At 37.9% G+C, this 13544-nt stretch overlaps 1 protein-coding gene across 3 annotated transcripts in view; it reads right to left on the bottom strand.

Moving 5' to 3' along the window:
- Positions 1-13544, bottom strand: part of PSIP1 (PC4 and SRSF1 interacting protein 1) — a 32375-nt gene that overhangs the window by 17976 nt on the left and 855 nt on the right. For all 3 annotated transcript variants that reach the window (XM_054651907.2, XM_077172127.1, XM_077172128.1), the window contains exons 3-7: positions 12543-12619; positions 8847-8985; positions 4027-4143; positions 857-964; positions 675-737 (exon numbers count right to left, since the gene is read on the bottom strand). In XM_054651907.2, coding sequence (XP_054507882.1) covers positions 675-737; positions 857-964; positions 4027-4143; positions 8847-8985; positions 12543-12619 — 504 coding nt within the window. The remainder of the gene's footprint in view (positions 1-674; positions 738-856; positions 965-4026; positions 4144-8846; positions 8986-12542; positions 12620-13544) is intronic.

The raw sequence follows: 13544 nt of genomic DNA, 5'->3' as shown, positions 1-13544 counted from the left end.
TAGTCAAGAGCTTAGTGTCCAGGATAAAGGACAACTAGAGTATAGAAACAGCATGCTACTTTTCTGTAACAAACATACCAAGGTCACAAGTACTTCATACTCATACCCCATCCCTGCTGTCAGCTGTAACTTTGAAAGGTAAGGTTTCAAACACAAAACTAAGATCTGCCCTACTTAATTCTAGTTTTTAGTTGGGTCAGTGTCCAGATCTGGCTGGCTGTGTGACCACAAGAACATTAAGGCTAGCGTATGCTGAGCAAGCAGCTGGAACTGCCTTTTTCAAAGTAACTCTGTATTCTCTCAGGTTGTAGACACCACAAAAATCACAATTTGTGAAAAAGGTATTTGTATTTCAGGTGTTAGTTCAATGTGATGAAGATGTTAAAAGAAATTTTTCAGAGCTTCAATGCAGGCTATTTTATTAGCAGTTTAGCAACCGTTTATGTATTACCTTTTCTTATTTGTAATAAGTTGTTTGGGAAAGACAGGGCTCTATATTCCACATTAAGTTAAAAAATAATAAATACTTGTAAACCACTCTGGGAAAACTTTCATTCCTGCAAATCTTTCAGACACTTGAAAATTTATGCATAATCTGTCATTAAAGGAAATAGCATCCAGTATTATCACACCAAAAAATTCCAGTAATGTGAAGTAATTAAACATATTGTTACCTTTCTTTTTCTTCCTCTTCTAGCAACTTTAGGAATAGAAGCATCATTTGTTTTCACCACATCCTGTGAAGATTAAAAATGTGCCTAAGAATCTTAATAAAACTAAAATATAGTAATAGATCTACAGCAATAAACATAATATTAGGATGTTCTCTGTGACACAGAAAAAAGCTCTCACGTACTTCTTTACTGGTTTTGTCAGAAGGTAGATCATCTTCCTTTGAAGTATCCATCTCCTTTTCTTCTGCTTCAGCTTCTGTAGGCAAGTTATTATCCCCTTTAGGGGATAACTGCAAAGCAAGTCAACAGAGGATAAAAAACACATTAGAAAGTATTTTATAGTGAAAAGAGAACATGCTAATTGGCAGCAGGCTGCTTTTCCCTAAAGTAGTTTAAATCCATAGGTACACTAATTTCTTAGGTGCCCATTAAAGGTCTAATCGTACTGGACTACTTCCTCTTATGAGGAAGAGTCAAGGGAGCTGGGTTTGTTCAGCCTCAAAAAGACATGACTGAGAGGGGACCTTATCAATGTGTAGAAGTGGAGAGGGTGCCAAGAGGATGGATCCAGGCTCTGCTTGGCAGTGCCAAGCAGCATCATAAAAGGCAATGGGCACAAACTGTTGCACAGAAGTTCCACCTCAACATGAGGAAGAACTTCTTTACTGTGCAATGACCAAGCAAAAGATTGCTCAGAGAGGTTGTAGAGACTTACTCCCTGGAGATATTCAAGAACAATCTGGACACAATTCTGTCCAATGTCCTCTGGGATGACTCTGCTTGAGCAGAAAGGTGAGCTAGACTAGGTTCCTTCCAGCCTGACCCATTTTGTGATTTCTGTGAGAATAACCCTTCAGCCAGTTAAGGATATCTGTTGTAGCTGTGCTTCCTCACAGGTTCTTGTGCACCTGCTCACTGACAGAGCAGGGAAACTGAAAAGTCCTTGGTTTAGGGTAAACACTACTTGGCAAAAGCTGAAACATCAGTATGTTATCAACATTTTTCTACTAAATCCTAAACACAGCACTGCACCAGCTACTAAGAAGAAAACAAACCCTATCCTAGTTGCAACCAGGCCAAATTGTAAACAAACCACAAGTAAATCATTTTATAATTTGTGAGATTGTAATTTATGCACTTTTTATTGTTTTGTTGCAGTTTTTTAAACCTTTAAAATTCTACTTTTGGTTTTGGGAAAGCAGTTAGAACTTGAAAAATCAAGCATTTGTAATTACTTGCTTGAAAATAATTAACATTTCCTTGCAGCCTATATATCTGCATGTCTTTTAGATTATCATTTCTCTCAATTTGAATAATATTGGCTTGTCCCACTGTCGAGAATCTTTTTTAAAATTACATTTTTAAGTAGCTAGCTTTTAAAATTTCAACACTAAAAAAAGCAACTACTACACAGTATTTCTAATTACATGAAGACGTGTAACATCACTGAGTCTTTTTACAAAGTACAATTTTAAGACAGAAGTTCACTAAAACCAAAGGAAGCCATAGTACAAGGGCTGATTAATGGAATGTTATAGCTACATTACCACATATAGTGTATAAAAAAAAGAAACTTGCTCAAATTTGCTCTGTATTTTGCCTTAAGATGATTAATTAGGCAAATCTATACAAAAGAACCCAGTCAGGATCTTCCACCTTTATGTTTAAATGGCTCAATGACTTCCTGTTTCTCTTACACTGTGCCAGCAGTGAAAAGCCTAGAAGCACTTTTGATGAGAAACATGAAGCTTAAGTCACTGGCATCCCCACTAACACATGTTGCTTGAGGCATAAATTCAGAGTGAAGCAAACTGATTAATCAATCAGCCCAATTTAAAAAGTTTCCCCTCACAGTAGCAAACGCTAAGAACAAATACTTTTACAGGCAGCATGAATAGGCAAGAGCAGCACTGGTTTGCGAACATTGTCAGGAAATTATGTGTTTCAAAGCACTGCTAAGGTATAGCAAATAGAACCCAAATCATCCTCACATTCCATACTTGCAAGTACTAAAATAAGGAGCTCTAGGCAGTAAGAAGTCAGGAGAAATACTCCATCAATAATTCTGCAGGCTCCAAATCACCAAAACCATTCTCAACATAATCTATCAGTATACTACAAGAAGGCTAATTTTTTTTCCCCCTCCAATCAAAGAATTTTTTTACTCTTGAATAACAAATCTATGACAGCTACTGGACACTAATCCTATTTGCTAAGTATCTGACACACTGCAAATTCTGCAGCTGCAATTGTAAATCACTACTGAGGGACAGCCAGCAACACCTACAGAAAAACTACATTAAGCCTTGGCAAATAAGCCAAATGGAAACAAAGGTCAAGAATAAAGGCAAGTCTATTCAAAATAGTCTGACATTTAATTTAAGGGCACTGTTCATCATGTTGAGTAGTAATTTCCAGAAATGAGTTACAAATGAATGAGATACCATAAATGTCAATCCCACCTCCATGAAAATTTTTGTCCTTTTAGAATTCTATTCTTAAAACCACAGAGAAGAGTTGACAACACACAGTATCTCTCCCATGCCATATGAGAAATATCCCCATATGAACAAAACATTCAAGAATAGAGAAAAGTTCAAAGCAGTATACTACCAAGTCATTTAATGTACAGTAAGCTAGGAAGCTTTACTTCTTACAGTATAAACTATATACTGCCCCAGCAAATTGAAACAAAGATGTTTCAGACTGAAATGAACTTCATTTTGGAAGGTTACTAAGGTATGCACACCTTTACATAGCAAAGAAGCTAAATTCTGTGTAAACTACTGCATACTTATTCCTGGCTTAAGAGCTGAATTTATACAGTTATGAGATTCTCTATATCCTAAGTAGTTCATTAAGGGTATGGTCTAATTAAAGCTGATTCTTATAAACCCTTTCTGGCAAACACACTTAAGTACCCTTTCACCCATGACAGAATCTAATGCTCAATTCTACTTTTCAATATAAATGATCACAACTGAAAGTGAGTCATACCTGTCTATAATATGAAAAAGTCTTTAAAAACAGAAGGAGAAAAGGAAACCCAATTCTTGGTCATAATTATAGTTTTCCAACTTCTCCTGCCTAGGAAATACTGTATGAATTTAGTATGTATTATGATATAGAAATACAGGCTGGTAAAGAAATTAATTTTGAAAAAACATAGAGCACTGTAAAAGGAAAAGAGAAGGACAAAAGTATCACTGTAAGTATATCTGAAAAGAAGCAAATACAGGCAAGTTACAACATTAAACAGCTGTTATTTTAAGGTATTTAAGTAAAGACTTGGAAATACAGTTTTGACTTGAAAATATTTCAGTCAGAACAAAGCAGAAATTCAATCACTTACTTTTGGGACAGAACACTTTTTTCTTTTGGCTCCTGCTTTTTCTTCACTTCCTTCAGCAGGCTCCTGACTGCTTTCTTCAACAGTTTCACTGATAGGAGTGTTAATGGCTGGATGAGGCTTCAATTAAAGCATCAAAAAAACAAAACATCCAAAATGAGATCTAAATCCCCTCCTCACCTGAGGTGTATTCTCCTACACACACTACTTAAGAAAGCATCACATCAAGGAACCCCTTACTAGATGGACAAGAATATGAAATACATCTTATTTCATTAATTTCCACTGTTTTCAATTTAATCTGCAATTTATTTAATAAACTTTCAAACTCTAATGCTGTGACAACTCATTTTCACATTACTATACTGCAGTGTATTTTCTTATGCATAATATAACATATCTTGAGAGATAAAAAATAAAAAAATTGTTTTGATCAAATAAAACTTTTGATGTTACTATAAAGAAATTTTGATGCTACTTTAAAGAAGTGCATTTTTAAAAATGCTATAAATCCTTAGTGGTTCAACTACTTGTTCCTGAAAATGTAAGCAGAAAAAGGATTACAGTAAGATAATTAATGAATTAACACTTCATTTACAGAGGAGATAATGCCTGAATTACACTTTTTTCTTCCATTACATTGTGCATGCCTTTCTCCTTCTTAGATACTAGCTACTTCAAATAAAGCTGGCAGAGCTCCCCTGACTTGTTTTATCCCTCCACTGGGGAAGTGGGTTTGGGTTTAAGCCCAATCTACAATCTCCTTTCTGCCCTCCAACTCCCTTACTAGCAGTTACAAGCAACATCTGCGAAGTATCAATACTGCTCTTAGAACATTCCAGTTGTGGCAATGAAGCAGAAAATACAGTTCTCAGAAGGCCTTACTAAGATAAAAAATGCAGTGGAGAACTGCTAGCAAACAATCCATTTTGCTATTGCTTGGGTCCATCAGAGTGCATAGTGGAATTTACAAAGCGGAAGCAATTTCAGCTTCTCGAGCCTAAGCTGCTGGCAGTGTGAACCACGACACCCAGGTGCCAGAGCACCCTGCAGCTGAAGATGTGGAGCAGCAATGGCCCTTGAGCATCCATGGTAGCACCACTGCCAGGGACGAGGTGTACTCCAGGAATGTGATGAACCTCGATGCACATGTGTCCTGGCTTAAGGCAAACTTCCTGCCACTTCGCTCTCAGAACCAGTCTTAAAGGTGCAAAACTTATTTCTGGGCTAAACAGATGAATGGGGATACAATTCATAAAGTCACCCCAGGACAATGTGCCATTGTCATGGCTCCCCCACTGCAGTGAAACTGCTGAGCCAGTGCCACAAAGCAGCGCTCAGCCAAGATAGAAATGAGTGGGCGCTATGTCCCAACAGAGCTCTGCCCACCAACAGAGGAAAGGATCTTCACAGGCTGCACAGATTCCTGGTGGAGACTACCTTTCTCACTTTTTGCAATTCTTCACTTTCCCCTACTTCTCTATTTTCTTCCTTGCTCACTTCTTTGACAGTGAATAAAACTGAATTACTGTTTTGATCACCATCATTTGACCTCTTTTGTCACTTAATCTCGCTCTCAGTTTATTTGAATTTCCCCACTTCCATGTTAAGGTGGTGGACAGCTTAGGGCACACAGCCATACTGGGACATATGCCCAATAAAAAGACAAAAAAAAGGATAAAAATTCCAAGTGAATGCCTCAGTATAGAGATACTAAGACCTGACAAGTCTGCCCCTTTAATATCATCTTGCATTCAGATTAAAAGTTCAACTTTGCCTAAACCTTCATGTGATCACCCACTTCCCTCTTACCATACCTGCTGCATGCCTGAACACAAAATTTCCTACTCATCCTAAATTTTTAAGCTCTGTCTCCTGAACTGTCCTCCCTGCTGTTTTTAAGTGTGTAACTTAGCTCTAAGAATCTTTAAAATCAAAGAGTTGTATGTAGATAAAACATAGAGATCAAGGAATATCCCAAGATACAGTAACAACCAAGACTACAGCTAAAGAAATGTGTCCATTCACCTATGCACTGAATAGTGCAATATATTTGCAGGCCATAATATTTTCCACTTAAAGATATTGTTGGGAAAACAGTGTATTTACTCATCAGCACCTATGTTACTTTACTCTCAGTTTTTATAAGCAACCACTTGCCTTCCCTTTCAAGATCCTTCACTGACTATGCTCATCCTTCATGCTTGTGGGCAGGTGCCAGTGACATGGGCGGAACCAAGTCCATCACTGCCCAGAGCTGATCACAACTGGCTGGCAAAGGATGAACTGACCCACTTCAACATCCCACCTCACCTGGGAACAGATGGTGCCTTCACCCAAATAGCAATGGGAGAAAGGGGAGAGGGGATAGAAGGATGGTCATGCACAGAACAAGATGCCTGCACAGGGCACATGGGGTTCTGAGGCAAAAGAGATGCCAGTCAAGGAGGGAGAATGAAAGAAGAGACACATAAGCCATTGCCCAAGCCAAAGAGAAGTTAAGGAGTACATTTAGTGGAAGTAGTTCATGTCATTGCAGACTGAGCTGTGAACAGCAGGAGCTGGAGGCAAGAGATCTTGAACTTTGCAAACAAAGGGCACAGTAGCCAGCCAGGTGAGTGGAAACTTAGAGACATCAGGAACCAAGGATTCAACTGGAAGACCCAACAGTTTCCAAGCTTAGCCTGTGAGGGTAAAAATGTCCAGGGCTTCCTTTGTCCAGGATCCCTCCGAGGCAGCACCCAGCTCAAGCTGTTATTCTGTGGTAGCATAATGATTAAATTATTTTATGGACCCAGATGTCTGAGACTGCTAAACAAAACTTGGGGTCCAGCCATAAAGGAAACGTTGTCTGCCTGTGTGAGTGTGGTGTGTGCAGGGAGACAGCAGGGCACTCAGTGGGATCACTGGAGCTGTCTGCTGCAAAGGGCGTCAGCCCCAGCTCAGGTGGTGGTGAGTGTGACTGTCATAGCGGCTCCTGGATGGTCAGACATGGAAGCTCCCTTAATGCCAAGCAATAGTAGAGAGGAGACAGAAGGTACACATCAGGGTAGGGCTGCAGGCCATGGAGGAGCCCACACTGCACCTGCTGAGTAAGAAACAAGGAACACCAAAAACAAAGTAACCACTTCACACCTGACTGCCTCCTATACCACCACTGTCTTACCAGGGAGCACACTGAAATGTCCAGAGAGGACACTGGTAACCAACAAAGCTATAGTAGACGTGGCCAGAGGGAAGCATGGTTCTCCTACTCTTTTTTTTTTGTCCTTCTTTCTTGTTACCAGAAGAAGTAACAAAAAGTGTTTGTCAACTGACTAAACTGCACCAAATTGAATGTTTTGTTGCCTATTCCATACCCTTTTTTGGCAAAGATGGTAGAGCCTCAGAGCTCATTTCAGGCACTCTGCCACCCTTATAACAAATTCCAGCTTCCCCATAAACTCCCCAGTAGACCCAGATTCAGCCGAGATAGAGGTAATTCTCTTCTTCATAGCTGGTACAGTGCTGTGTTTCAGATTTAGTACGAAAATTATGTTCAAAACTCACAGATGTTTTAGTTGTTGCTAAAAAGTGTTTACTCTTAACCAAGGAAAACACTACTTAGTCAAAATTACAACACTGTTATCAACAGCATTCTCATACCAAATGCAAAACATAGCACTGCACCAGCAACTAAGAAGAAAACTAACTCTATTCCAAGGGAAATCAGGACATCACATACTTAAACATCCAATCTTTCCATTATTTAAAATAACCAGAAGTCCTACTCCTCAAAAAAACCTTAGCTGTTAAATAAAGCCTTTTGCAGATGTACTCTATTAGCCAAAATAGACCAAAAAGGACCACCCACAAATAAACCAAAAGCTGGCTAAAGGGCTTGATTCACTTCAAGTAAAACTTGCTTTTAGTAATGCCTAGCACAGAGTAGAAGACTATCAAAAGTAAACCTTTTTGCAGCTGAACGACAAATTCAGAAGCAAATTTCCATTATTATTTGCATTTGCTTTATCCATGTTCTCATTCAAACTAGAAACACAGTAACATGGATATCTTATGAAGCTGGAATTAATTGGTGCTGCAATGACAACCTGGCATGTTGTGAAAAAACAGCAAATAAAAACAGAAGACGGCATTTCTTTTTATTATTATTGCAGCATTGCCTAGAAGACCCAATGGAGCCAAGGTCAGAATACATTCAGTGTACACAGCAAAAAAACTAAAAGCTTACAGAATGTCCAGAGCAAGCAAAGAAAAAATGAGCATGAGAATTTGTCTTCATAATAAATTTGGGTCCTTTTATGGGTAGCATTGCATAGCTCTGGTTTAAGCTTGGAATTCTTACAAATGGGCAAGAAACAAGGAACTACTGATGGACAAAAATTGAATTAAGTCACGTGATAGGGGCTAAAAGGCAAACATCACCTTGCTTCCAACTGCTAGAATGAAAATACTGCACACTAGGAGAGCATGTACTGGAATTTTACAAGGATACTTGTGGACATAGGCAATTGGTTTTAGAATATACAGGGCAGAGTGACTGAGACTCCAAAAAACCCACCACTTTTCAAGCAGTCACACAATTACAAAGGTATTTCAGGAATATATATATAGTTGTAAGTATGTATATATCTCCACTTAACCCCCATCTCTTCTTATCCTATCGATAAAAGACACCAAACACAAACAGTATTTATTTAAAATTTTGTCTAACCTGCAGTTAAACAGCAGCAGTAAGTCATTATTCTGTGTCAGGAAAACACTACATTTCCCCTCCTCCCCCATCCAAAGCAACAAAGATTTGTAGAGTCTGCATAGCTTACCTGCTGATGAGAGAATTTCACTTTGGGATTATTATCAATTTCCCACAACCCTTCATTAAAACCCTTTCTTTTGTTTGGTTTGCCATATTTATCTTTATTTTCTGAATAAGGGAATATGTCCTTTGGCCCCAAAAATGCCCTTAAGGAAAGAAAAAACAAAATTAACATTTTAATTGGTTAGTTTTTTCAAAGAAGTAAGCACCAAGTGTTATTAAATATTAAAGCCATTAGTACTATAACAACTATTCTACTGAGTCCTTAGTTTTCTAAACTTTGGCCTGCAACACCCCAAGGTCTCCATTACTACCACCACAAACAGAGACTTTCCTCCTCACTGAGGGAAGGGAATACTGGGAACCAGTATTATAGTTTATGCTGAAGAGCATCAAAGACTATTTCATTTCTGCTCTACTTTCATGGTCTTTTGAAGTTAGGATTTCAGCAGGTACCAATCTACCTACTGCTAACAGAAAAATGTACTCTTTGGTAGTACATTCTCAGTTTCAATCCATGCCTAGACATTGTGCTACTGCAATTATATTACATCCAACTATTTGAAAGTTGCAGACACTTGCTTTCTGAAGTATCAGCTCATGGTAAATTTAAACAGATATTTCTAAGCTCCATGCCATTACTTCCTTCATTATCCTTAAAAAAAAGCAGCTACCTCAGACTTACACCCCAAAAAGAGGAGAGAAAAAAGAAAAAAACATAGAATCTCATTGAAAGCTTAAGCATTTTCTACTCCAGCTGTAAACACTCATTTGTGTGCACAAAGTATAAGTAAGCCATTGTCAGCTTAGACTGCAAATCACCCACCTCTTGGCAAGAGACAGTTAGAGAGGGTTCAGCCAGTGTGGGAAATGTGCACCTGCCAAGCTTATTTACCCAGACCAAAAAGATGGTAGGCAGACAGAGCAACTGGGAGAGACAAAAATAGGAAAAACATTCCTCTCTTCTTCCCTATTCTCCAAAAGTAAGCATTTTTTCAGTCTCTAAGCCTCTGCCCATATTGTCAGGCATTGAAAAACACCTGAGAATAGCTACTGTGAAAAGGTTATGAAGCTAACTAGGCTGCTGCAGTTTAGTCCTCATGTACCAATAAAGAAAAAGGAATAAGAAAAACTGAACAAAAAGAGATTACCCTAACACAGAAAGTCCAGAAACTAGAGTTCAGTGTGACCTGTTTGCCTGTGACCAAACAAAATTTGTACTGATATGATCTGTTGCCACTACATATCCAAATAAAGTGTTTATTTAAATAGTATTAATTTTATTACTCTCCCTAGATAGAAACACATTCAGATGGCTTTTTTACAAAACTTAAGAGAAAAAAAAATACAAAGTATAGGTTAAGACTTATCCACAGTAATTTCATAAACTCAACTAATATTATTTCTAGAAGTCAAGTAAGAATTATACCCAAACCAGTCTTGCTTTCCTTTTCCGCCATAGTTCCTTTTACCTGCTGTAACCATCCATGCAGCCTGAAATCCTGTCATCCTTTATACAGGAGTTTTTAGCATGATAAACTGATTATGTGAGTTTTCAGAGTTGCCACTATTTACAATATGATAGACTATACATAGACAGCCTAGTAAAATGCTGGAGATAGAGTATCTAACTTTGCGCAATGTGTAAATCTTAACTGTGAGAAGCACAGCACAGAACAAGTTTACCAAATTTACTTTAATTCCCAAGAAAAAAGTACAAGAAATTGTTAACTCTACGTAATTCCTGATGGATCACTGAAGTCACTATTTACAGCTAAAAATCTAAATAAAATGACAGGCCATGGAACATCAGTCTCCTTTGTCACCCAATCAGTTCCTTCCTATTGTAATTTATAGGTATCTGCTGTAAGGAATAAGTGAGACCAAGAACTTGAAAAGTTTCACCTATGATCACTCTACAGATCTTAAGATAAGTAACATGCTTAACAAACACCAGGAGAGAGCTGGGTCATGGAACACCATACACTGCAATGTGTGTGAAACAGAGGCAAAACATTTCTCTGGTATTCCACGGATTTCTGAAATGTAGTAACTCGGAACCTAGAGCCTAACAAAAACTAGATTGCGGCAAAACTTTATTTAGTAACTACAGCAGAGTGAGGAACAACCATTCCAAATTACTCACACATTAAGCCACCAAAAATTACTAAATTTTTCAAACTCAAACACCTCTTAAGAGCCCTATGCTCAATCTGAAGTTGGACATAAAACTTCTCAAAACTTGCTGAGGTGTTTTTAAACCTTTAGATGAGGAGTTATTTCTGTCTTCCTTACATTCAACCTGCATTCCCAAACTTATTTGGAACTGCACAAAACCCCACTGCAACCCAGACTGACACACAAAGTGCCCAGGGGGTGAAGGGTGGGCAACAACACCAACAACAGAACCAAAGCAGCATTGTGTTGCAGTTGCCAAAGAAAAGGTTTCGTCATGTGAAAAATTCAAGAAAAAAAAAGGAAACCTAACACATTTTAAATGATAATTAAAACAATGGACAAGACAAACCTTGCAACCTTGAATCGAATTCCAGGAACTCTTCTTAACCCACAAAATTACACACACAGAAAAACTCCAATCAAACAAAAAAAAAATAGCATTGAAAGATTTATTGAAAGATGAGATTAGCTGAAAAAAATATACATGATCCAGCATATAGGTATCTTTTTCATCACAGAAATTGCTTTTTAAGAAAAGTAATAGCAAGTAATGCCAGCAGTAGGAAATGCGTACTCTTTAACTCAACAGGACAATGTATCATCTTAGCAAGATACTTACTTGCTAAAGATGGATACAAAGTACCATATAAAAGCAATTCCAATCCGTTTAATAAGCTGAAAAAAGTAAGATCCCTCCACAAAATGAGAGAAATGGACAACTTTTGCACACAACTTCAATCTGCCATTTTTTAAAGAAAAGCAGAAGAATGAAAAGCACACTAATACAGGTTTAAACTGCTTTGGTTTCTTTTGGCAACTCAAACAAAAAATGGAGCACTGAATCTGATGATTCCTTAAATCTACAGTAACCCAACCAGTCATGCTAAAAAGCAACACAGTAATTTTCAAAAACAGATAACTATATAAACCCCAGGATATTTTCTATTAAATTCAGCAGTGGAGACATACAGTCTCTCAAATCTAATACTGTATCACCACAAAACACTGCTCAAAGTACCCAAAGATCAGTATTTTGCAGGTTGATAGGTATGAAGCTACCTGTACTTCCTCATCTCTATCTCCAGATCTCATAAGACCATCCACAACCCAAAACCTCATAAGGAAAAAAACAATAAACCAAATAATAAAAACAACTCCAGTACATGATTATCTGTCCATCTCTCAAATTTTGTCTGTTGCACTTTCTTTGACAATATAGTACTGAGAATTTTGACGATATAGAGGACTATAATTAAACTCATTACAGATAAACAGAAAACCCAATCAGCCACATCACTGTGGGTACAATTTTTTTCCTCTGATGAGCAAAGCATACATGGTTATGGTCTACCATTCCCTTGAAGAGTTTAAGTAAATTTTACAGAATCATATATTGACAAAACAGATCAATTCAGGAAGATGTGCTAATAAATACAATAGCTTGAAATACTACATTCAGAGAAGATATATTTTTGTCACAGCATTTTAAAATGAAAAAGACAACCCTGAAATATAAAGAACTTACGTCTCATGGGTGCCAAAAAAGAAAATAGGCATTTTATTCATAGGCGGTTTTACTGCTCCATCAGGAACTTCATCCACCTAGGAAAAACACAGCCTATTATAGTTCAAATCAAGTAAGAGACAAGAACAGTTTAGGGGAAAATATGTAAAAAATTAAGCATTAAAATGGGAATAAAAAAAGTTACAGAAAAGTAAATCAGGAACTTAGAGCTCTTTTTAACAGTATGTAAAAAAATAGCAGAATCAAAACCAGTATAAGCAACAATAGAAAATTACATTACTTTCAGTTTACAGACATACTTTTCACATGACCACTTCTCTTAAAAGGAGAAATTACAATGCATTACAGGTAAAAGGCACAATTCAATTTCATCCACATACTGCCCATCCTTAAGGAAAAGCAACGGGAAGACTTCCTACCCTTATCCTGACCTGATAACTTGTGGAAGTCCAAATGTGAAGTACTACCAAAAGGGTAATAAACTTTAAAAGAACCCCAATTTCCAAGTCAGCATAAATACCTTTTTACCTCCATTCTCACATCCAACAAATGACCTAGAGCAGTCCCAGAACTTTGCATGCCTTTTCTACTGGACCACAGAGAACACAAAAAAAGGACTGGACAAGCTACCACATACATTTAGTCTATTTAACAGAAACAGGCGCGGTAGACATAGCTCATTTAGGAGTAATCTTGCCATAAATTCGTGGGGGTTTTTTGCCAAGAGCAGTTATTTGGAGACACCATTATTGAACAGCTCCAGCTCCAGGGGCCTGCACATGCTCCAGTGTCAGGCTACCTACCATACAGCAGTCTTCATTTCGTAAAGCCGCGTTACACAAATTAGAACAACTAATGACTACTTGAGAGGGCTACTTTTTACGGTACCGATCTGCAATGTGACTGCAAAGCCGCTTCTATCCCCGGGAGCCCAGTCGTATCCTCCCTCACAGGAGGCGAAGCTGAAGGTGCTGCTCAGCACAGGTGTGTGAGCGCGCCCCG

This window comes from Agelaius phoeniceus, chromosome Z (genome assembly GCF_051311805.1).
Source record: "Agelaius phoeniceus isolate bAgePho1 chromosome Z, bAgePho1.hap1, whole genome shotgun sequence".
NCBI lineage: Eukaryota > Metazoa > Chordata > Aves > Passeriformes > Icteridae > Agelaius > Agelaius phoeniceus.
This window is presented reverse-complemented; position numbering and strand designations above follow the sequence as displayed.